This window comes from Zingiber officinale, chromosome 6A (assembly GCF_018446385.1).
Source record: "Zingiber officinale cultivar Zhangliang chromosome 6A, Zo_v1.1, whole genome shotgun sequence".
NCBI classification, from domain to species: domain Eukaryota; kingdom Viridiplantae; phylum Streptophyta; class Magnoliopsida; order Zingiberales; family Zingiberaceae; genus Zingiber; species Zingiber officinale.
This window is the reverse complement of record NC_055997.1, coordinates 7,074,976-7,099,680: the sequence shown is the minus strand read 5'-3', so window position 1 is coordinate 7,099,680 and position 24,705 is coordinate 7,074,976. Positions and strand designations below refer to the sequence as shown.

The 24,705-nt window shown below is 38.5% G+C and overlaps 2 protein-coding genes and 2 long non-coding RNA genes across 5 annotated transcripts; 3 read left to right on the top strand and 1 right to left on the bottom strand.

Moving 5' to 3' along the window:
* Window positions 1-1,801: 1,801 nt before the first annotated feature.
* Window positions 1,802-2,024, bottom strand: LOC121993686. The gene is made up of 2 exons (XR_006115366.1): window positions 1,989-2,024; window positions 1,802-1,858 (listed from the first exon to the last, which is right to left on the bottom strand). It is a non-coding gene; the product is annotated as an uncharacterized LOC121993686 (long non-coding RNA).
* Window positions 2,025-3,564: 1,540 nt separating this feature from the next.
* LOC121993685 lies at window positions 3,565-4,180 on the top strand. Its single transcript, XR_006115365.1, has 2 exons — window positions 3,565-3,692; window positions 4,134-4,180. It is a non-coding gene; the product is annotated as an uncharacterized LOC121993685 (long non-coding RNA).
* A 1,998-nt stretch (window positions 4,181-6,178) lies between these two features.
* On the top strand, window positions 6,179-16,154 carry LOC121994581 (glycerol-3-phosphate acyltransferase 1-like). The gene is made up of 3 exons (XM_042548568.1): window positions 6,179-6,476; window positions 6,580-7,142; window positions 15,936-16,154. The coding sequence occupies exons 1-3, from the start codon at window positions 6,179-6,181 to the stop codon at window positions 16,152-16,154; spliced, it is 1,080 nt and encodes a 359-aa protein (XP_042404502.1).
* Window positions 16,155-19,865: 3,711 nt separating this feature from the next.
* On the top strand, window positions 19,866-24,115 carry LOC121995693. 2 transcript variants are annotated; one of them, XM_042549434.1, is made up of 3 exons: window positions 19,867-20,207; window positions 21,020-21,484; window positions 23,909-24,115. In XM_042549434.1, exon 2 carries the CDS (start codon window positions 21,039-21,041, stop codon window positions 21,477-21,479), a length of 441 nt encoding a protein of 146 aa, XP_042405368.1. In that variant the 5' UTR covers window positions 19,867-20,207; window positions 21,020-21,038; the 3' UTR covers window positions 21,480-21,484; window positions 23,909-24,115. The 2 variants fall into 2 exon arrangements, with proteins under 2 accessions (XP_042405369.1, XP_042405368.1); XM_042549435.1 differs by lacking the exon at window positions 23,909-24,115 and having other exon boundaries at window positions 19,866-20,207; window positions 21,020-21,843.
* Window positions 24,116-24,705: the final 590 nt, after the last annotated feature.

The following is a 24,705-nucleotide window of genomic DNA, read 5'->3' as shown; positions in this document are numbered from 1 at the left end:
GCAGCAGAAGGAATATTTCGTCACAGTTCTCAGATTCACTATGCTGAAAATGGTTCTACTTCTAAGTCAAAAGGCAAGAAGAAGAAGAAACTGTTGGGGTTGCAAGGTTGCAAACATAGTCCCATATTGAAAACACATGGAAAAGATCATGGGCTTATAAGAGAAAGATATCTTCATTGGCATGAGACATTTTGGGTAGAGCCCAAGAGCAAAACCATGAGGGCTTAGGCCCAAAGTGGACAATATCATGTCATTGTGGAGACACTACAACAAAATCGCTCATAGACATCGGTTTTCCACCGGTGTCTATTTGATTTTCGACCGATGTCTATGAAGCCGATGTTAAAAGTCTGCCATTTTAGACATCGGGTTAAAATCGGTGTAGTATCACTTAACGACACCGGTCTTCGAATCGGTTATTAACCGGTGTAGTATCACTTAACGACACCGTTTCATCAACGGTGTAAAACCGATGTAATATTGTATGTTAATAACACCAGTTTTGGCAGCGGTAAATGACCGATGTAATATTACTTTATAACACCGATTTTACATCGGTGGAAAACCGATGTAATATGTATATTTTTTAACAGCACAGATTTGATTTTAAAACCGACAATAACAAAAAAAAATACACAAATATTCACAAATTGTACAAATATTCTTCATTCAATAATATCCATAAAATACACAAATATTCACAAATTATATAAATAATCTTCTTACAACAATATCCATAAAATACCCAAACATTCTTTTTACATCAAAAGCTAGCTAATAGATATCAAAATCAAAGTATAACATTCTGTTAACACATCAAGGTACAACTGTCTCAAATGTAATCTAGCATGCATTCAGCCCACTCGAACCGCACTTCATCAATTTCAACACTGGAGTACTTGAGATTTGTAAACTGTAAAAACACATAAATAATATATTAGTAAATCAAGACCAAAAATCATAGTTGAAAAAGTAGTAAGAGCACCAGGTAATAAGATGACTAATTTGAATGCTTAAAAAGAGACCTATTCATCATTTATCTCAACCACATCAATGCTTACTTCAATGCTTGCAATAAGGATCTTCAGTGATTCACAAGGTATCAGAAAGTTGAATTTGCAGTTACAAATGAAGTAAAAGAATCATATTCAGCTGTCAAAAGATAACTAGGTCCATGCTCTTAGAGAGAACCATACAAAACAAAATGAAAGGTTTTGAACATAAAAAAAAAAAATGTTAGTCATGCCAAGACTGAGATCACTCATCTATCTATCATTTCAACCTAATAAATTAGTTACTTTGGTTTTACAAAGTCTCCCAATTGTGTAGGAAGATCACAGAAGAATATTCCTGATAAAAGTTAACTTTCTTTAGTAGAAACAACCAATAGCGCTATAACAAATCCAGGAACAGCAACCAACCATTAGTCACTAATATATGAAGAGATTGCAAATGGAAGTGAACTTAAAGAAACAAAAAGAGCAAATAAAAATCAACTAGACAGCAATGGATCCAACATAAAAAATTGTGCAAAAACTAATAAATAATAATAAGGGTTACAAATCACTCCTACACAATCAGCACTACACTTGCTTCCAACTAAGAGAGCCTATAATTAAACAATCAAAAGTGTACCAATAATTCTCCTTTCTGATAAATAGCTGTAATAATAAATCAAAAGCATAGCATGTTGTGCTCATATAGCTAACAATAAAAGTGAAACAAAAAATATAGCTCTTGGGAATTAACTGACACGTATGGTAAACATGACCACCAAATCAAAGATGAAGTGTGAAAAATACCTTTGGTTTCTCTTCCTCCTTTGGTTTCAGTAGCTCTTCCTTTGAAATAGCTTTCCCTGCAGAAAATAATTCAGTCACTCAGCAGTCAGAAACATGCAAATATAAAACTACAAAACCGGTAGAATCTGGGCTTCCAAATGTACATGAAAAAATTTCAAATTCAATGTCGTGTCAGAGAACTCAAACCTTTTGCATCACGATATACTGGTTCTGCACTTTTACCACTCAAACTAGGATCCAAGGATGCAAATGTGGGACAAAAAAACAAAGAATAGTGAACATATATATACCAGTCATGAAGGCATACTCAGCCAATGTCGTATCCTTTTCCCAGTCCTTCCATCTGTGTATCTGCCCAAGAGAAGATTATCAATGCAAAGTGGATACTGCAACAGCTAAACTAAATCATCCTCAGGCAATGCTATGGAATTATTCAGAATGATACATAATGTAATCCACTACTCTGTCACTGCAGATTCACCTTTACTCTTCCAAGGACCATTATAAGAGCACTATTTACCACATGAAACTCAGCCAAAAAGAAGATCAGAATGTGCAACTGGTGCAAGCCTGTGGCAGTAATCAGTTGCTCCTTTTCCTTCAAGTGATCGCAACTGAACATTTTAGTGAAAGCTTCTTAGATTTTGTTTACAATAGATTATTTTTAACCAAACAATCGAATTGCTAATTTGTCCGACCGACTCTGATTCCTGGTTAATACCCGATCATTGTGTGATAAGTGCAATCGACTATCGGCTCTTACTTCTTTATTTCTGCATCAGGGCGACATGGCAGCATAGAATCTGCAACTGCCTTTGGCACGCAGATTTTCACGATTTGGTCCTGACTAAATGTCAACAGCAAGGAGATGAAGCCGAGAATCATCAACTCTGCGAAAACCACAATGGATCACAGAGTTACAGTAATTCATCTATTCCGGATACCATGCACGTCGAAAGAGTGCTCCAATTTAGGTATGAACTTTCTGGTTTTACCGGCTTTCACCTTATCAAGAACTTCAAAAAGAGTTCTCTTTTGCCTCTTGATAAACCACTGACAACGAAGTCAAAGCAGATGTAACTGTCAGTCATATGATAAAATGATGCCAATGCAGGACAAGATGGAGTAGCATAATTCCAAGCTAGGAAAAAGATAAGCCATTCAAGGATCTGAAGTATGAAATTATCAGGACAATTTCTCACTTGCAGCCCCAGACATTCCAGAAACTGAAAAATGATTAATCTTTAAGATATAAACTGAGAATTTATAAAACCATGCTTCCTCGTGAAACATGACTGATAACTCGTAAAGAAACCGCTTTCGCTTCATTTAATTTCTTGATGTTACTGATAACTCCCAAAGAAACAACAAAGCAAAACAACTTTTTGTATTCGCAAACCAAGTTCATCCTGATCAAGATAGTTTAGATTTTTTTTTCCCAATACATACATACATAGATCAAGATTGAGACAAACGCCTCATAATTTTCCTTTAAAAATTATAGTAAAAAAAATAAATTCCTGAGCAACTTTCCTGTCAAGAAAAATACCCAAACACATATCAGACAAAGTGAAGCTCTGACTCACCTCCCGGACATGATGAAGTCCCTTCTCCAGCAACAGGGAGATGATGATGATGGCCAACTCAAAAATCGAGCAATCGACCTGCCTATCCGTGAGCTACGCCATAGGACTCAAAAATCGGCCCGGCGTCGAAGATAGAACCCTCAAATGCCATGCCTTTCTTAGGGTTAAATCGGTCGCTCATGTTCCTCGAGAGCAACAAGAAATGGAAATTCAAGCTAACATCTTTGCTTTTGGAGTAGTTTTACTGGAAATAATCAGTGGAAGACCTCCATATTGCAAGGAAAGAGGGTGTCTGATAAATTGGGTAAGATGCATATTTGAAAATATTTGATACTCAAAAACAGCATCAGCTTCTTGTAACAGATACTGAGGGCATAAACCCAAATTTGTTCTTATTTCCTACAAACTTCCGATAATCATTTGTTCCATGTAGTTTAGAAGCTTAATTCTCAACAAGCCCTCTAATCAGTTCATACAATAGTCAGGGTAAGTTAAAGGTTGTATTACCTCTATTTAGCTACCTTATCACATCCCAACTGAGGAAACCATAGCCTCGCTGCAAATCACAAGTTTCTTTCAACATTATCTTCCCTTTGGAGATTCATTAGTTGGAAAAGACATAACATTGTTTGCCCTTTGGGTTCGCTAGTCTCAAGATATATCCTTCTTGATCCAACAGTTTGTGATTCATATTAGTAGATTCATGCTATATATCCACGGCTCATTGTTCTTCTATGTTATACAGGCCACAAAGTATCTTCAAAACCCAGAAGAGATAAGTAAACTAGTAGACCCTGAACTGAAAAACACAAAGTCAGAAGACCTCGCGGGTTACAGTTAGCCATGTGCATGAAGATGGGGTCTAAAAGTATCTAGTTAAGTAGGGTCATACTTGATGGTAGATGTACAAAAAAAAATTGGTTCTCAAAATTCAGAAAATACACTTAAACAATAAAAAAAAAACTTAGTTTAGAGTCACAAAATGAACCTTTTGCTATGAAACAGGAGCCCAACATTTAAACAATCAAAATAAGGATTAGTATTGATTACCCATTTATCTTAATAGGTTAGGTTAAATTCGAGTATCAATCCTTTAATCCTAAGGTTACCATTTAAGATAGCTTATCCAGCCACTCTACTCACTGCATCTCCTAATCTCTAATTCCTTTCTTCTTAGGCAATCATTTAGTCTCCAACTAGTATATGGTTTGTAACAAAAGCATAGCATTCGGTTTGTATAAAAAAAATCATTGTAACAAAAGCATAGCATCCGGTTTGTATCAAAAAATCATAGCAAGCACGAGTTTGTAAATCACGAATAAGTATTGGCAACATAATAGGCAATGAATGAGCCATATTGGAATTCAAGCAGGACAAATTGAACTTGAGATTAAGTATTGCATAAAGAAAGAATTGGATTTACCATATCCTTCCATAGAGATAATTTGTAAATCACCACCAAAATAGCGAGCATAGAGACGACTAATTGGAAGCCCATAACCATAACCGGCCATAATTACTCCATCTGAGCTTCCTTCATCGTTTTCCTCGAGTGGATTTTTAGCAGTGCTATAGAGATATGTGAAAATCTTTGGAAGACCACTTCTTGGTATGCCACCCCCTTCATCTGATATATGAAATAATTGATAGCATATCAAGATCAGTATTCCAAAGCTAGAAAAACTAGATGATTGATATGTAACAAGAAATTCCTCGAACCATGAGTATTAACAAACAGAGAAATGCCATAAGATATAATTTAATGATATTAAGAAGAAGATAAATTACAAAAATTAGAAAATTTTTGCATTTATCCGGGTGTTATACTTGTATCAACAGCAGATGCTGATATACATGTTGGCAGTAAAAGATTTTCAACAGGCTCTGACGTATTCTTGTATGCATATAGTCAGATATAGACAAAGTGGAAGACTCTTGGATTTCACATAATCATTGTCTGGTTTAAAAATAACCAATAGCAATGAGCCCCAAATTCATGAAATATTTGAGAATTTCCCTAACTTTCATTTGTAATAGTTTTCTGATAAATCTGATTAACCACTTTAAAGAGTGAGGAGTTAGTCCAATTATGTTCTTCAATGTATAATTGTTCTCTGTCTTGCAAATCTACATCTGGTGGTTCTACAGTATCAACATTTTTCAAGAAATAAAAAATGCCTGCAAGACATCAGTAACTGTCAAGAATTCCCAAAGAAAATATAATTTAAATTCATATTTTTCATCTTCACTACATCTAGTTTCTATTTTCTAGAGTACCTAGTATTCTGTGTTAAATTCAAATTCTGCAACTTGCCAAGACAGCATGAATTTTTAACTAATCCTTTCTTATTCTTGAAGTATTGCAATCTTGCTTACCAAGTAGAATAACAGTAATTGAAGATTAAGTATTTATTGGTATCGTACCTTTATTGTAACATCTTCAATCCCATCAGCGACAATAATTCTAACAGGAGGGGCATTCTTATCAGAATTCATAAAACATTCTTGAACCGCACGCAGAGAGTTTTTTACCAACTCAAAGACCATAAGGTGCAAATGAGAAGGAACATACCTGGTCCACAGTAGCAAGTTGAAAGAAATAATCAGATAAGTCATAAATATACAATATCATCAAAAAATTATTTATACAGTAAGGATGTGAACCTCAAACAAAAAGAAAGTTATAATCATATTACTCTAAAACGAGAGGATTGGTTATACTAATTCCTCCTCCTCGCGCTCTCCCCTGCCTTGTGTCTCTTGGGGAAGCACGAGTTTGGGATGAGGATCATGGCCTTCGTGACCTTCTGCGGGCTGAGGACGGGGGACCTGCGGCTGATCGCTAGGACTGTGCTGCAGAAAATTTTCTTGGAGAACCTCCATCTGCATGCATGCGAGGTGCTGAAAGGGAGGCGAGCTGTTGTGCTCACCACCTTGCCGAGGCTCATGGTGGAGGGATTCTTGAAGAAGTACTTAGAGGTGGGGGAGGTGGTGGGGGCGGAGCTGCAGGTGGTGAAGGGCTGCTACTTCACGGGGGTCATCTCTTGGCCTGACAAACAGAGAGCTCTCAGGGACATGGTCAAGGCCGGTGTGGCCATTGTGAACCTCTCCAACGTCCACCACCACCAACTCTCGGCCAAGGTTGGACCTGCATTTCTTTCGATTCCACGTTAGTCGATCAAAGATATGAGTTAAAAGTGATTGTTTTATTTTTCAAAAAATTTATGTCGTGAGAGAGGAGGAATCAAGGAGTGAGAGCAGCAAAATGCCGAGAAACAAGTACCCGAAGCCACTTGTGTTCCATGACGGAAGACTGGCTTTTCTCCCGACGCCATGCGAGATGATGGCGTTCTTCATGTGGATACCCGTGGCAATCCCTTTGGTCGTGTTCAGGATCGCGATGGGGATCGTTTTCCCTTATAAAATATCCATCTTCATCGCCGCCGTCACCGGAATCCGATTCCGGAGGGCTGGAGATGGGAAAGCGAACGGGGAGAAGAAGGGGGTGGTGTACGTGTGCACGCACCGGACGCTGTTGGACCCGGTGATGCTGTGCTCGGCGCTGGAGAGGACGGTGCCGGCCGTGACGATGCGGCGGCTGCTGGCGGTGGAGGGGGGCCTGGCGGTGTGCCCGGAGGGGACGACGTGCCGGGAGCCGTACCTGCTGCGGTTCAGCCCGCTGTTCGCGGAGGTGGCGGAGGAGGTGGTGCCGGTGGCTCTGGACGCGCGGGTGGGAATGCTGTACGCTACCAAGGCCTCCTCTTCTCAACCAAATGGAGGAGTTGGAGGAGATGCGGTGTGGTTGGACGGAGAAGCAAGTTCGTCGTGTCTTGATCCTGATCGGGAGAGGATCTAGGAAGGGGGGAAGAGGGAGATGAGGTTGAGAGAGATGGTCGGAGGTTTAGGTTTAGGCTGAGAGAGATGGTCGGATGGTCGGAGGTTTAGGTTATCGCGAGAGAGATGTCGCGCAGAGGAAGGGCGGGATAAAGATTTAGGTTTGGAGGGAATTCGGTGTGCAGATTTTGGCTTGTGGGGAAAAATTAAAATATTATTTGGGTTCATTAACATCGGATTTTAAAAACCAATGTTAAAATCGGTGTCTATTAACCAAAAAAAAGGGCGCTCATAGACATCGCCTAAAAAACCGATGTCTATAAGCTAAAATCTGCGCTCATAGACACCGGTTTTTAGAAAAACCGGTGTAAAATACTCAAAGACATTGGTTTTAGCCTAAAACCGTTGTTGTTCCACTGATGTCTATGAGCGATTTTGTTGTAGTGAGATATCTAAATTCTTTTCGATCCTACAATTGGTATCAGAGCCCGGACTGCCAGAAGGTTTAACCGCCGACTGTGCACAAGAGCTATGGTCTGATTGAACCATGTGAGTACAATTTTGACCTCGAACAAAGAAAGTGGGGGCTCCTATGTTCGGATCAAGAGGACCAGACACCAGGCAGGAAGTCCTAGTAGGTCGGGTAGACCGAGGGGCAGGAAGTCCTAGTAGGTCGGGTAGACCGAGGTGCAGGAAGTCCTAGTAAGTCGGGTAGACCGAGGGGCAGGAAGACCTGGTGGGTCGAGGATCGGACATGGGAAGCCCATGGTCCTTTGTTTGAGGGGGGGATTGTTGGGGTTGCAAGGTTGCAAACATAGTCCCATATTGAAAACACATGGAAAAGATCATGGGCTTATAAGAGAAAGATATCTTCATTGGCATGAGGCCTTTTGGGTAGAGCCCAAGAGCAAAACCATGAGGGCTTAGGCCCAAAGTGGACAATATCATGTCATTGTGGAGATATCTAAATTCTTTTCGATCCTACAGAAACAAGTCTTTTCAGCAAAGAAAGTGAATAAACCTCAGAGTACAGGACAGAAAGCTGGAATGAAGAAGCCGAAGGGCAAGTGCTTCATCTGTAAGCAGTTTGGACATTGGAAAGCGGACTATCCTCGTAGGAACCAGAACAATAAAGGTATATCTCATACTCTAGTAGTTGAAACATGTTTAGTGGTGTTATCTACCAGCACCTGGTGTGTAGATACGGGAGCCACTGATCATGTCTGCAATTCTTTGCAGGGGTTCCAGGAAACCCGGCGACTATTTGATGGAGAGATAACCGTCTACATGGGCAATGCTACTAAGGTGGTGGCTGTTGCAGTGGGAGACATCTACTTATCTTTTGATAGGAATAGAAATTTGATTTTAAGAAATTGTCTTTATGTACCCAGTTTTAGAAAGAATTTAATTTCAGTTTATAAACTGTATATGGATGGATATTCAGTCTCTTTTAGTAACAATGTCGTTATAAAGAGAAATAAGGTGATTATCTATTCTGGTGCATTAGTTGGCAATTTATACACTTTAAATCCAATTTCTCTCACAAAGCAAAATATGGAAATTAATAACACATCTTCTAACTCTAATAAGAGAAAAGAACCTTCGGAAATAAACCAAACATATCTTTGGCATCTAAGGCTTGGACATATTAACCTAAGTAGGATTCAAAGGCTTATAGCCGATGGACTCTTGGGTTCATTAGAGTTGGAAAACTTTCCAACATGTGAATCCTGCTTGGAAGGTAAAATGACCAAGAGACCTTTTAAGGCCAAGGGGTATAGAGCCAAAGATGCGTTAGAACTGGTTCATTCTGATTTGTGTGGTCCTATGTCTATCCAGGCAAGAGGAGATTATGAATACTTTGTCTCCTTTATAGACGATTATTCAAGATACGGATACATTTACCTGATGCGCCGCAAGTCTGAATGCTTTGACAAGTTCAAAGAATATATGGCTGATATGGAGAAACGTCTTAGTAAAAGTATCAAGACACTACGGTCTGACCGTGGTGGCGAATACCTCTTTGGAGAGTTTAGGAATTACTTATCAGAAGTCAGGATTCAATCCCAATTATCTGCACCTGGTACACCCCAGCAGAATAGTGTGGCAGAACGAAGGAATAGGACTCTTATGGAAATGGTTAGATCAATGATGAGTTATTCAGAATTACCGAATTCATTTTGGGGATATGCTTTAGAAACAACAGTGTACATTCTGAATATGGTACCTTCTAAAACAGTTCCTTCTACTCCCATGGAATTATGGAATGAGCGTAAGCCTAGTCTGAATCATATCTGGATATGGGGTAGTCCAGCACATGTGCTGAAGGGAGATACTGACAAGTTAGAATCACGTACAGAAGTTTGTCTGTTTGTTGGATAACCTAAAGGAACGAAAGGTGGTTTGTTTTATAATCCTAAAAATCAGAAGATCATTGTTAGCACCAATGCTCGTTTTTTAGAAGAAGATTATGTAATGAACCATAAGCCCATGAGAGAAATAGTTCTAGAAGAAATTAGAGAGGACACATCTACTTCAGTACCAACAGTACAAGATGAAGTACCACAAGAGACTACAACACGTGTTGCATATGATACACAACCACAGACGGTGCCTCGTCGTAGTGGGAGTTTGTAAGGCAACCTGAGAGATTCATGTTTTTGGGAGAGTCTTCGGACTTGATCCCGGGTAAACATGAACCTGGTCCCCGGACATATGATGAAGCACTCCAAGATATAGATGCAGTATCTTGGCAAAAGCCAATGAATTCTGAAATAGAGTCTATGTACTCTAATAAGGTCTGGGAGCTTGTAGAACCACCTGATAGTGTAAAATCCATTGGATGCAAGTGGATCTACAAAAGGAAAAGAGGGACAGATGGGAAGGTAGAAACCTTCAAAGCAAGGCTTGTTGCGAAAGGGTATACTCAGAAAGAGGGAATCGACTATGAGGAGACTTTTTCGCCGGTAGCCATGCTTAAGTCTATCCGGATACTCTTATCCATTGCTGCTAATATGGATTATGAGATTTGGCAAATGGATATCAAGACAGCTTTCCTTAACGGAAGTCTTGAAGAAAACATCCATATGAAGCAACCAGAAGGGTTCATTGAAAAAGGCAAAAAGCATCTAGTGTGCAAGCTTAATCGGTCCATCTACGGATTGAAGCAAGCTTCAAGATCTTGGAACATCCGGTTTAATAAAGTAATCCAGTCATATGGATTTATTCAGTGTCCGGATGAGTCTTGTATATACAAGAAATGTAACGAAAACGTGGTGGTATTTCTTGTACTATACGTAGATGATATTTTGTTAATTGGCAACAATGTCAATGTATTATCAGACGTAAGGGTATGGTTGTCCAAACAATTTGATATAAAGGACTTAGGAGAATGTGCACACATTCTTGGGATCAAAGTTATAAGGGATCGCAAGAAAAGAATGTTGTGTCTATCCCAAGCTTCATATATAGATACAGTCCTTACTCGTTTTAGTATGCAGAACTCCAAGAAAGGTTTCTTACCTTTTAGGCATAGAGTAGCCTTATCTAAAGAGATGTCTCCGAAGACATCAAAGGAGATTGAGGACATGAAGACAGTTCCTTATGCTTCAGCTGTAGGAAGTCTTATGTATGCAATGCTGTGTACGAGACCTGATATCTGTTTTGCCGTGGCCATGGTCAACAGATATCAGAGTAACCTTGGACAAGGACATTGGACTGCGGTAAAGCATATATTGAAGTATCTGAGAAGGACTAGAGATTATATGCTAGTTTACCAAGCAGACGAGTTGCTCCCTGTGGGTTACATGGATTCGGACTTCAAATCAGATAGGGACAATAGTAAGTCAACATCAGGCTATGTGTTTACTCTAGGAGGTGAAGCGATTGCATGGAGGAGTGTTAAGCAGAAATGCGTCTCGGACTCAACTATGGAAGCTGAGTATGTTGCAGCCTCTGAGGCAACAAAAGAAGTTGTATGGCTCAGGAACTTTCTAATGGACTTAGATGTGATTCCTGGTTTGCCCAAGATCATCACAATTTATTGTGATAATAGCGGTGCAGTTGCAAACTCGAAGGAACCACGAGCCCATAAAGCAAGTAAACATATAGAGCGCAAGTACCACCTGATACGAGACATTGTCAAGCGAGGAGAAGTTGTCGTCGCCAAGATTGCATCAGAAGATAACCTAGCAGATCCTTTCACAAAGGCCCTTCCGGCGAAAGCTTTTGATCGACATGTGGAGAAGATGGGAATCAGATGTAAGGCAACAGATATGGCAGCTTAGACTTTTAGTATAAGTGGGAGATTGTTAGAGTGTATACTAAAAGTCTAGCTTTTGTAAACATTTATTTGTTGAAATAAAAGAATCACATTGGTCAATTTCTGCATTTATTTGTTAAATGTAATTGTTCAATTAATTTATATAGTAGATAACATGGAGTGTGGTGTCATACTCAGAAGATAATGTTGGCGGCTCTCTATAAATTATAAACAGTTGCTCACGACTAAGATGGAAAGGAACAACTCATCAGTATAGTCGTAGTGTAATTAAGTATTAGTTTATCTTGACTAATAAATTACACTGATACACTTTAAGTGTATTGAGTAGGATCATTTAGGTAAGTTCTTTTTGTACTGACTTAATAAAAGAACTAAACCTTAGTTATTATGGAAGTGTGTACTCTTAATCCTAATATAATAACAAACACATATATTTAATATTTTTTTTCTTTGACTTATCAAAGGGTGAGGTTTAGCTCGATAAATCAATATGCCCAATAAGTTGGGAAATGATATTACTTATAGTGTGTGTTGTTAATTATAGAAGGAATCTGTGTCCTAGTTATCTAGGTTGAGAATGTCCCCAAGAGAAGCTCATAAGGATTGTCATGTTAAACCCTGCAGGTGGACCTAGTCCAACATGACAATGAAGTTGAGTGGTACTACTCTTGGTGCTAGATATTAATTAAGTGAGTTGTCAGTAACTTACTTAATTAGTGGGCATTCGTAATCTTAAACACAGGGAGACTAACACACTCATGATAAGAAGGAGCCCATAATGTAATTTGGGATTGGTGCGGTAGTGCGGTAATAACTCTCTAGTGGAATGAGTTATTATCGATGAACTTGAGTTGTGTGTTCAGGGCGAACACGGGATACTCAAGCTCATCGGAAGGTCAAAACCAATTTCTCCTCTAGGTCCCTGTCGTAGCCTCATTATAGCCTCAAGTCCATCCAAATGTAAGGCTCTTCTTGGTGTCCAAGAAGGGGGTCGGACCATTGCTTGGTGACCAAGCAATGGTCGGCCACATCCTCTTGAAGGGGCCGACCCTATAGCTTGGTGACCAAGTTTGTAGGGGCCGGCCATAATAATTCAAAAAGGGAGGGTTGTTTTGAATTTTTAAAATCTTCTCTTTGTAGAAAACTATAAGTTTTAAAAGAGAGATTTTAATTTTTAAAACTTTCCTTATTTGAATTAGGCCACATGTTTAAATAGAGAGTTTAAAAGATTTTAAAACTTTCCTTTTTTAACCATCCTTATGGTTTAAGAAAAAAAAGGAAAAGAAGTTTTAAAATTTAAATTTTCTATCACCATGTTAAAAAAGGAAATTTTATAAAAGAGTTTTTAAATTTTAAAACATGGTTTTAATTTTTAGAAACTTTCCTTTTTTAACTCATACTTTAGGAAAGAGAGCTTGTAAATTTTATAAGAGGATTTCTTCTTATAATTTTTTTTTAAAAAAAAATATTTTTCCTTTCCTTTTAATTGTGGCCGACCACCTTGCTTGGTGCCCAAGCACGGGCCGGCCAATAGGATTAAACCAAATTCAATCCTAAACCAAATAGGATTGATCATAACCATTGATTGGTGATTGATTCAATCAAGAGGAAAGAAAAGAAAAAATAAAAAGGAAAAAGGAAAAACACTTGGATGATTTTATTTTTTGTAAAAGTTTTTTCCTTATTTGCCTTGGGCAAGTAATATAAAAGAAGGGGTGAGGGGGCTTCATGAGACACAACTCTTATTCTTTTGCTTGGGTGATCTCTTGGTGTGGCCGGCCCTCTCCCTTCTTCCTCTCCCTTTGCTCTCTTCTCCTTGGTGGTGGTGGTGGCCGGATTTTAGAAGAAGAAGGAGGAAGCTTTTGGGTGGTGTTCATCTTGGAGGATCGTCGCTCACACGACGTCTAAGGCGAGGCAAGGAATACGGCAGAAGATCTCGAGGTCATTAGCTTACAAAGAGAAGGTATAATTAGTATTTTTCTTCCGCATCATACTAGTTATTTTTCTTTGTATGAATTCTAAATACAAGAGGCAATTAGATCTAGTTTTTCGAAATAGTTTTTCGAGTTTGTGTTTTCTTCTTTTTCGAACTTGTGATTCGATTGTTCTTTTTGGTTAACCTAATGTTATTTAAGGAAATAAATATTAGCTTTCGTTAAAAGGCTTTGCCTAGGCGGTGGTGGTTGCTCCCATATCCAAGAAGGTCATGTGCCTCGCCATGCAATCCTGGAAGCCAATTTTGGAAATTAATATTTATGGAATTAATAATTTAGGTAGATTTGAATCAATAGTGTTAAGTTCCGCTTGCTATTCAAATCTAAACCATTAAGAACAGATAAGTTAAATTTGAAATCAATGATGTTAAGTTCCGTCTGCGATTCCTAATTTAACTTCTAAAGAACACAATAGGTTATTTAAGGAAAGGTTCGACACTTGTACAAAATTTTTTGTACAGTGGAACCGATACGTTTTCCTAGGTTTAACCAACATGTAGAGCACGACTAGGATCTGGCTGGAAGACGACATGCAGACCAGGACCTAATAGCGACGCGTAGGCCGGAATATATATAACATCGGCACGTAAATCGAGATACGATATCGACACACAGGTTGGGATATGACATCAGCACGTAAATCAGGATACAATATTGACACGCAAATCGAGATATAACATTGGCACGTAGACTGCTAAATACCAACAACTCACAATCATAATAGTGGTGGGAAGAGCGAAATGCAGCAACTCGATGGCCGACACATAACAATGGTCGGATCTGCGTCGGAAGCGGCGACTGTTAGGATCGATGATCGCGGCTAGAGAGGGGGGGGTGTGAATAGCCGACCCCAAATCTCGTTCGTTTCGTTCTACAAATCAAGGTTAGCGCAGCGGAAATAAAAACAACGAAACAAAGAAAAGAAATCAAACCTCAATACGCGTCGACGTAACGAGGTTCGGAGATGAAACTCCTACTCCTCGGCGTGTCCGTAAGGTGGACGAAGCCTATCAATCCGTCGGTGGATGAGTCCCCGGAAACCCGGCTAATAATCACTCCTTCTGGGTGGAGAAACCTCGCCACAATGTCTTGCAACAGCAAGATGAACAGGAGTACAAGAATACAGCAAGAAACTAAGTACAATACACAAATGTAATAACCCTAGCTTGCCTTCTTGTCGACTGGTTGAAGCAGCAACTTCACGTGACGCCTACAACAGCAGGAACCCAGTCGAAGAAGCTCACACGAAGCTTCGGAACTCAGCAAAGCTCAAGAGCACACCAGCAGCTCAGTAGAAAGAAGAGGAAGAAGAAGGGAGGAACAGTAGCTCTTCAATCCCTTTTATAACCTGCGAAGAAGACACAGAAGAAACTAGCCGTTGCGTAGCAACGGCTAGCATGTGGACCGATCAGGCTTCATCCTGATCAGTCCACAAGGGTCTTGATCAGTCACAAGACCGATCAGGCCCTTCCCTGATCGGTCATGGACCGATCAGGTCCTTCCCTGATCGGTCCCATGACCGATCAGGCCCTTTCCCTCCTTCTGATCGTCTCCTTCTGATCGATCACTGATCGGTCTGCTGACCGATCAGATAAGCAACAGAATACTTCTGTTTGGTTACTGATCGGTCACCAGACCGATCAGATAACCCAGCGTATCACTGGATCGGTCACCAGACCGATCCAGGTTTAGAGCTCCCAGCCCTAAACCCTACTTGGTCCTGAGAACTAGCTACCGAGCCCTCTCCGACTTCGTCCGGTCCAGAGAACGAGCTACCTATCCCTCTCCGACTTCCCGTGCCAAGTCTCCATCTTGGTCTTCTCCGTGCCAAGTCTCCATACTTGGACTTTTCCCGTACCAAGCTCCCTGCTTGGACTTTTCACCAGATGTCTGGTCAACCTTGACCCATCTGGATTTCCCTTGCCTGGCTTCACTCACCAGGACTTCCAAACTGCCTAGCTTCACTCACTAGGTCTTTTACCTGGCTTCACTCACCAGGGTTTCCCATCTGCCTGGCTTCACTCATCAGGACTTTCTCCAACTGTCTGGCTTCACTCACCAGGACTTTCACTTTCACCTAGCTTCACTCACTAGGATTTTCACCTGGCTTCACTCACCAGGATTTCCCGAACTGCCTAACATCCCAGTTAGGACTTCCCAGTCAAGTATCCGGTCAACCTTGACATACTTGACTCTTCTTCATCCAACCTGATCAGACCCTGATCAGTATCTCTCCGCATGGACAACTGCACCTGCATTGTCCATGTCTACATGTCTTTCTGTATTGTCAAACATCGAAACCATGACCAAGGTTTACGCTTGGTCAACTAGGTCAACCTTGACCTAGTGGAAATTGCACCAACAGCGACAACGGCTATAGAGGTGTCGGAGTCAGCTATAACGGCGTCGAAGGGTGGTTGAAGTGGTGTCGAAGAAGGTGGACAGTGGTGACGGGAAGAGGGGCAGCGGTGGTGGCGCTATGAGGCCGGCGGAGGTCGTGGGTAGACCACTAGCTGCCGCTGGAGGCAGCGGCAACTACTTGAAGGGGGCGGAGCCAGCGCAAAGCACCGCAGGGGGTGCATGGTTGCAACACCCCGAAGGCCTGAGGTGGCGACGATGTTTGACCGCTACTGCTTGCAGCGCCGACAGATTGTAGACTTCTGAAGCTTACGGCTTTGAAGAAGGTTGGTAGCCGACCAGGGACGCACCCCATGTTGGAGGTGGTGACGACACGAGTCTAGCATTGTTGGCGTGAAGAAGGAAGAAAGAGCAAGGGGATATCTAACGGAGCCGCCTTCGCCGAACTTGCGTGGCCGCCGACAAAAGAACATCAGAGAGGAGAAAAGAGAGGCAGCATGCGTCACTGTGGTGCCAATGGTGGCGGCCACCTAAAACCTAAACCTCTCTCCCCTTGCATGTGACCTTGGAGGCAACGTCAGGAGGAATGCCCTTAGGTGGAGATGGTAACGGGAGGAAGAAAAGGAGGGAAGCGGCTGACGTTAGTGAGGAGAGGAGCGTTACAGGGAGGAAGAAGGTGGCCCCCTCCTTAGCGACGGGGCGAAAGCACGAAGAAGTTCCCCCCTTTCACGTGTGAAGAGTGCCCTAAACAAGGATGCTACAGTAAAATGATAAAAATTACCCCTCCCATCTCTACTTACTCATATAATAATTTTATTTAAATTAAAATAATTTTATTTTATATTATATTAGTTTTAGCAGTAACGACAACATGTTGAATAAAGATATATTTATAATAAAAAATAGAATAGGATATCGTTTTGAAAATTCAATCATAATTTAAACTTTACATGTCGTCCTTGTATTAAAAAAACTTTATTTCCACTTTATATATATATATAATTTTATTCATGTAGTCCTTGTATTAAAAAAACTTTATTTCCACTTTATATATATATAATTTTATTTGCTTTAACTCCTTGTATGCAAATGCCATTATCTAATTGTCCTTTATTTTTTTAAGGTAAAAAAAGTCCAAAATGGGATACAATTATTTCTAAATTTAGTACATTTAAACTTGAAGAGTATATTTTCTATTAAATTAATAAATTTAGCATCATTTAAAAAAATTATAGTATATTTTTTATCCAATTGAGTATCATTTAAAAAGAATTTAGTATATTTTTTATTTAACTGAGCATAATTTAAAGAGAATCTAATATCTTTTCCATCCAGAGTCGTGCTCAATTTGATAGAAAATATACTAGATTTTAGTTTAATATGCTAAATTTAGAAGGACTTATACTTATTTTGAACTTTTTGTACCTCAAAAATATGAGATAAATTGGTATCTATTGTATTTGGTTAGGAAATTGTAATTGAAAATTTTAAGACAATTTTTCCAAAATAAAATGTGTCTTTTAATTTTTAGCTACAAGAGGAATTTCTAGACTTTGATGGCATAGTGTACTAATTGTGAATTTTTTTAAATTTCTTTTCTATTTTTATTAATGTGATTTGAGATTTGACTTACTAGTAATTCTTATATTGTTAGTTCATAGAGATATGACATAATGCATATATATTCATAAAGCTGATTGACTCAATGAAGTTGTGTTGATTATGCTTGATGACTTGAATACCAAGAATGAGTGGAGGAGCCTAGAGTACACTTTAGGATAGAGAGATGTGGTTATGCGGATTATGTGTATAATGGTTCGAAGGTTTGAAACAAGGTGGACCTACCGACATGGAAGGCCTACAGGCATAATGAATTTGTGAAGATTAGATGGTATGGAGCGAGCTTGGGAACTTAATGCATGTGATGGCCCAAAGACTTGATACATGATTGACTTTATGATAAAGAGCATTAAGGGATCAAAGATTTGGAGACATGAAAAAGTGAGAGATTATGTGAGTGAATTATAATTTTGAGCTTTTGTGTTTGAGCAACATTATTGAAGTTGAACTAGGTATGAAACTTTTGACCAAGGGATTGTTGATCCCGAGTTATGATTTACCTACTTAGCTTAGTTCTAAGACTGTGTAGACTTAGATAAGATAAGCTAAGTAAAAAAAAACTAGTGATTGGACTCAGTTGAAGACTAGCACATGATTTCGATTGACTATCATGTCGATAGATAAGAGAGTCAATGCTATATAAGAAGGCTAGCCTATCCATCTTGGCCTCGTGGGAAGCAATGAGCTTGTTCAACATGTTGCTTTCCTTAGCCATCTCCTTGTCCTATATAAAAAAAATTCTAAGCTAATTGTGAAATTGATCAAGTGAACAATCAACTAAAATGATTAAATATATGAACAAAATTCTAAATATATTGATTTTTCTCTAAATCCTAAAATTCCCAGGGCCTTGTCCCTTCCTAATTGTTGGATCGTTACGCACGTGAGAGGGGGGTAAATAATCACATAATTTTTAAAACACTCAATTGTTTTGGTTTTATAAAAACGAGTATGCAGTAGAAATAAAGTAAACAAAAACTGAAAAAAGCATAGTACGTGAGGAGTTATTTGGTTCGGAGCATTCGGCAATTCCTACTCTAAAACTCAAGTTCTACGGATCTATCGATGGGTAATCTACTAATGATCACTTCCGGAAGTCAGAAGAGGGAATCGAGTACAATAAAAATGAGGATAAATATAACAAACTACACTTTCCTTAAACATTAGTTTAGCACAAAGTCAAATATTTGTTACCCAACACTTTTAAAGATAGTCAGATCGAGCTTGGTGTTGAATGACTCCTCAGCAGTAGTCAAGTAGCAACGTCGTAGCAAAGCAGTAGCACAACGTTGAAGTGATCAGAGCATCGAATGGATGCGTAAAAGCTTATAGAAGAGTTATGTTGAATGCACTGGCCGAAATTCTCTTTTATTGAGCATTGAAGGTGCCTTCCATGGCATTGGAGGCATCTTCAACCCTCCAACTTTTATCCCGAGTAGCGTGCCTCTTATCATCGATGAAGTCCTCAATGTTATCCGACTGAAGGCGCCTTCCAAGTTCTCGAAGGCGCCTTCAGCGCCAAGCTTCAAGCTGATTTCCTTCGCATGGAAGACACCTTTAGCACTATTCATCAAAGCTTTTTTTTTTCTTTCTAACTCCTGTAAGAATATGTTAGTTCAAAAGCAAAGAGTAACTTGTAAAATAGAGTTAGCACAGTAATAAAATAGCAGTATTAATTAGTTCTTATTCTTCCAAGACTAGGAACTAATTATGGTCTCAATTTAGATTTCTAAAATAGACCTAAATTGAATTTGCACCTAAAGTCACAAATTGAGACTTGTACTCGCTGGACACTCTCCTGCAGTGACTTCTTTACTTACCCTACATATTCGCTTAACTCTACCTTGGTCCACTAGGTCTTCCCTCTAATTGTCAGGTACGCATATTCAACTGGACTTTGGCTAGCTGTCAGGTCCTACGGACCCAGCTGGACTTCCCGTCTGATATCAGATCACTTCTTGATCTATCTAGACCTCTATACCAGCTATCATATCCTCTAAATCTAGTTAGATTTTAGTCTGGTGTTAAACCAGTCAAGTCCTATACATTTGATAGAAAAATTAGATCATAATATATCTAATTTTAATTTATTTATCATTCATCAAAATTTAAATTTAATCATTAGTGTCAACTAACACTAACAACCTCAACCTCCTATGCAAGATAGAAATTTCCAACCACCATCCTCGTGGAGGCTTCTCAAGATTACTAGCTCAACCTTGAGGCCTACCTGATTCAGCTCGGATGTGTAAAAGAAAAATTTTCTCTTAAAACTATGAAAATGTGATTTGGTAATTATCAAAGTTTAATGGTGTACTTGATAAACGAGGTAATTTTTCATTTCGAAGAAAAAAAAATCCTTTTTTAACATTTCATCGATATTATTGTGAATTCACTTAACCTTCTTACGCTTACCTTGCCCTAGCCGCCGACCCAACGCCACTTACCAGCTCACATCTGTTCTCCGTTCCCCGACCGAGCAGGCGAGCACCGCCGCCGCACGGAAGCCACCGGCGTCCGACACCAATTAATCTCCCCCTCCGCCTCACCTCACCTCACCACACCACGGCCACGCCGCCGGATAGTCACCTAGCCGGAACGTCCCCCTCCACCTCACGTCCTCGTCCTCACCTCACCCGCGCCGCTGGTCCTGCACTTCGTCGGTCGTGCAATCGTCCACAGGCAGCCGTCTTCCTCCTCCGTTGGTCATCAGTAACCCACTATACAGCAGGTCTACGGCCGTTCATGTTTTATGATTTTTTTTTCCCAAAATTAGATTCCTCATTTCCTTGTTGACGTGTATAAGAATTACATATACACATACAAGCACGCCTCCATCCTTTAGTCGTCTTTTAGGTTTGTTAATTCGTTTTTGTAGTATCTCTAAGCTTCGCTTGTGTCTGCAATAGCCGGTTAAGGCCTTTAGCTATTTCTGTTGCTGGGTTTGAGAAGCTTCTAGACAAGAGTTTTTCTTTCTACTTAGATGTGTATTCAAGCATTGTCCAACTTTTGAATGCATGTTATTTTTAGAATTTATTTTTGTATTTGAAATCCATTCAATTTATTTAATTTTCTTAGCAATTGCAAGGTATACTGTTTTTTGTTTTTTGTGTTGTTTTTTTGTTAGTCATCCGATTGAATACATATTATTATTAGCAATTGTGATTCTTACGATAATTGATCTGGGTCATGTATTAAGAATTTTCAACTCATGGTATGACTTACATTTGTGATTTGCTTTGAAAACACTTAGCATCTTGTGAGGCTGAAGTTTGTGATATTTATTTATTCTTGCTTGTGATTCTTGAGGAGTTTTTTATTTGTATTTATTATGGCGTGTGCTTTTGGTGATTTATGACTTTGCCATTGAGTTAGTTTATATTTGGCTTGTTTGTACCTTTCATTTGTTTGTATAATAGTTTTGCTTTTTATTGTCACCAAATTATTTATGCTTGTTGGCTTTAGCCCAACTCAATTGGCTGCCATGTTAGTAGGGCTTTGAACCATGTTTACTTTAGGCATTGATCATTTTTTTGCGTGCAGCAAGAGAGCAGCAACTGCAATGGCGGTGGCTCTGGTGAACCATCGACCCTCAATGCGCAATGCAATGAGTTTATTTTTCCGTTCACTCGATGTTGTTAGATCCTTCAGTGATGTTTCTGCAACTCCCTCAATGGGCACACAGGAGGATGAGAAACTGAAGCCGAAGAAGAATAAAAAGAAGAATCTTTTTGATGTTGCCCAATTCCTACCCAACTGGGGAATTGGATATCAAATGGCCAAGAGCAAGTGGAGGGACCTCTCGTACAAGATAACCAAGATCAACTTGTATAAGGATGGACGTCATGGAAAAGTGTGGGGAATTAGGCACAAGGCCGGTTTACCAGTTTCAGATACTCCTGTCAAGATGAGTGGCGTAAACAAGCGTGGTTGGAAGTATATTAATGAATCCAAAAAGAAAATTGAAGACGCCCCCAAAGTGGAGAAGCAATCCTCTACTTAAATTTGGTATTTCCTACATGAGGCTTCCACATTATGTGGGAGTTTATTTCCTTACTTTCTCTAAAGTGCTCTCAAAATTGGACGTCTTAAACTTTAAGCAGCAAACTTTGTAAGGAGCTAAATTTTCTAGCTGCAAGTTTGTGCATTTTATTTCTGTGTCTACAGTATGTGGCCATGTGGAAGCATGTCATCCTCTCGAATTCTGCATTTTATCAACTTTTATATGATAAGAGACTGATTAAACCACTTGATTGTTATCTCCATCTCATTGATCTTCTCCCTCCTTTTAGTTGGCTATCTGTAATAATGTTTAAGCCAGTTGATTGTCCACAAATTATTTGCTCATAAAAATGTTTCTGGCCCAATGTGTGTATTAGTGTAAGGATAAAATAATTATATTGCTTTATATAAATTCCTCTAACATAGGTTTTTGAGCAACAATGACTCAATGAGCCATAAGTGCCAACTATTCTGGATGTCCTTCATGTAGTATTTTTTGTATACTCAAGTTTTATGCCTTTGTATCCTCAACAGTTGGAGCAGTAAATGTATGGATTGAAACATCAACATTCATTAGTTTACGCCAACTGACCTTCTCAAATGTATTGTTCATAGTTTATCTTAATCATAGTAATCTCCTTTTCTCTTTTGCACTACTCAACAATTTCAGCATCAGAGTGATAACAATTCTTAATGGTTTAACCTTTTACTAAAGGCAAATTAATGTTTAGAAACCGTCTTCTGAGTCATAGCTTATAATCAACTATCATAGTTTAAGTACACATGAAGGTCTCAGTAATAACAGTCAATCATCTTTCAATTCCTATTTATTTATTATTGTTATTATTTTTGTTGTAGTGTTAATTTTTGATGTTAGCTTTCAATTTTCTTTAATGCCAATAATTTTATCTCATATGCTTCAAGCTATGTTTATGAGAAATTCTATGGAGAATTTTAGAAAAGAGAGGTATTAGCGTAACATATATTGAACTAATTAAGGATATGTACGAGGATGTAACGACAAGAGTGAAATATTTCCCATAAAATTAGGGTTAATCTGTCTAAAATCTTCATCTGTTTAATATGTAACCCTAGTTTAATATGGACCATGTCTTGGATGAAGTTCCTAAACACATGAAGTCTGTATTTGTTTACATTAATCATGGATGATTCACTAGACACATCCAAAACACGGTACAATGATGCATGTTGCTTGTAGATGATATTGTTTTGTTAGATGAGACATGTAAAAGAGTAAATGCTAAAGTCAAATCTTGGGGAGAAATACTTGAAGTGAAAGGTTTTAGACTTAGTAGAGTAAAGATAAAATATATGAAATTTAAGTTTAGCAATATTAGATGTAATGAAATAATTGTTAAGATAGGAGATGACGAGTTATTTGGAACGAAGATATTTAAGGCTAGAGGGACCGATTAAGAAAGATGTATTACATAAAATACAAGCAGGATGTTGAAATAGAGGAAAACATTGAGTGTTCTATGTGATCATAAAGTACCTTCAAAACTTAAAGGAAAGTTTTACAAAACAATAGTTAAATCTGCTATGTTATATGAAGTTAAATGTTGGGTTATGACTCGAGCATATAAGCAAAAGATGAGAGTTACAAAGATGAAGATATTAAAGTAAATATGTGAATATATGATGATGGATAGGATACGAGAATGGACATGATAAGAAATGAGAATATTAGAGAGTCAGAGTTTCATTTATTGAGGGAAAACTCCGAAAGACATGTTTAAGATGATACAAACATGGACTTAGATGATCAATAAATGCTCTAGTTAAATGATGTGAAATTATGATAAATATGCACATCAAATGAGAAAGAGGAGACCAAAAAAGACTTGGTTAACAACAATAAAACAAGAGAAGATTTATTTAAATATAGATGATGATATAGTAAGGGATAGAGACTAATGACATAGAAAGATCCATACAACTAATCCCATCTAGTGGGATAAGACTTAATTATTATTGTCGTGTAGTCTTCAAGCTGTGTTTTAGGATTCATTCAAGAGGATTATGATGTATCTTTGTATATATGTGTGCCCCATTTGAGATTATCTCAGGATAAAGTTGTTAGGAAGATCTAGCAAACTACCTACTTGATCAAGATATCCCTTCAAGTTGTGCAAGCGAGTTATAAATTGATGAGCAACAAAAATTGTCGTATATCATACTGCAAAGGATGCTAAGGAATGTATCTCTAGAGTTTGGTGCTCTGGTGTATTGCTGGCAAAATTAATTTTGCTCCTGAAATGTTCGATTTCTGATTTTTTTTTTTCTAGTTTTTTATTCTGATCTAAGATGTGATGTTAGACCTACCACTGGGATAGTTACATTGATGTTCATGTAACAAATGGGATTTATTGTCATTTTGGAATTAAAATGACTTGATTTTTATGTCAGGCAAGACAAGTGGATGGAACAAATTGATGGCGAGCTAGGAGCTACAGGTTACACAAGCAAGCTCGGGTAAACTAAAATGCTGTTTTTCTTTTTGTTATTATCAGCAATAATGCTATGGATTCTATGTCATCTTAGTTTTGAATTGTTCTCTGAGACATTCATAGTTCTTCCTCCTCTTTTAATTAATCTTCTATGCCTCTCTGAGTCCATGAATCACAAGGATGATTTGTTAGACATGGATGATTACTATTAAGATTTAAAGTTTGATCTTAGTTTTGACCCATGTTTAAGATCAAAATAACTTCAATCCCAACACACCTGGCCTCTTCACTAGATACAAGTTACTTCGAATATTAAATGCAGTCTCCCCACCTGTTTCATGCATCCTACTCTTTGCACCCACCAAGATGAAGGTCAGACATACCTTTCTTAAATGACAGGAAACTAACAATGGACACTAGCTGTTTCTACCGCCACAATTATCAGAAACATGATATAAGATTTAGAATCGTGGGTTTGAATTGTCGACATAAAGACATTTCTAATGGTTAGAATTCTAAATGATTTTTTTTTTAATGATTCTAATATACACATCAAGATGAAAGTTTTTTGAAACATCTTCAATAATTAGAATTTTAAATAAGCTTTTTCTGGCATCAATTTTGAGATAAAAAGCAAGTTTAAGATTTTACTATTGTTCTTAAACTTTACACTTCAAACCTCACATCTCGGTTTAAGGTTTTTTATTCAGTTTTTTAAATTTTAGCCTAAGAAACCAAGAAATCTAAAGATTTCAC

Bases quoted from the DNA above. Each gene is read 5' to 3' on its own strand.
- LOC121994581 (XM_042548568.1), top strand. From the start codon at position 6,179: ATGGCCTTCGTGACCTTCTGCGGGCTGAGGACGGGGGACCTGCGGCTG. The intron at 6,477-6,579 runs GTGTGGCCATTG...CAAAGATATGAG, and splicing joins CAGGGACATGGTCAAGGCCG to TTAAAAGTGATTGTTTTATT. The intron at 7,143-15,935 runs GCCTCCTCTTCT...GTGTCGAAGAAG, and splicing joins GAATGCTGTACGCTACCAAG to GTGGACAGTGGTGACGGGAA.
- LOC121995693 (XM_042549434.1), top strand. From the start codon at position 21,039: ATGGCGGTGGCTCTGGTGAACCATCGACCCTCAATGCGCAATGCAATG.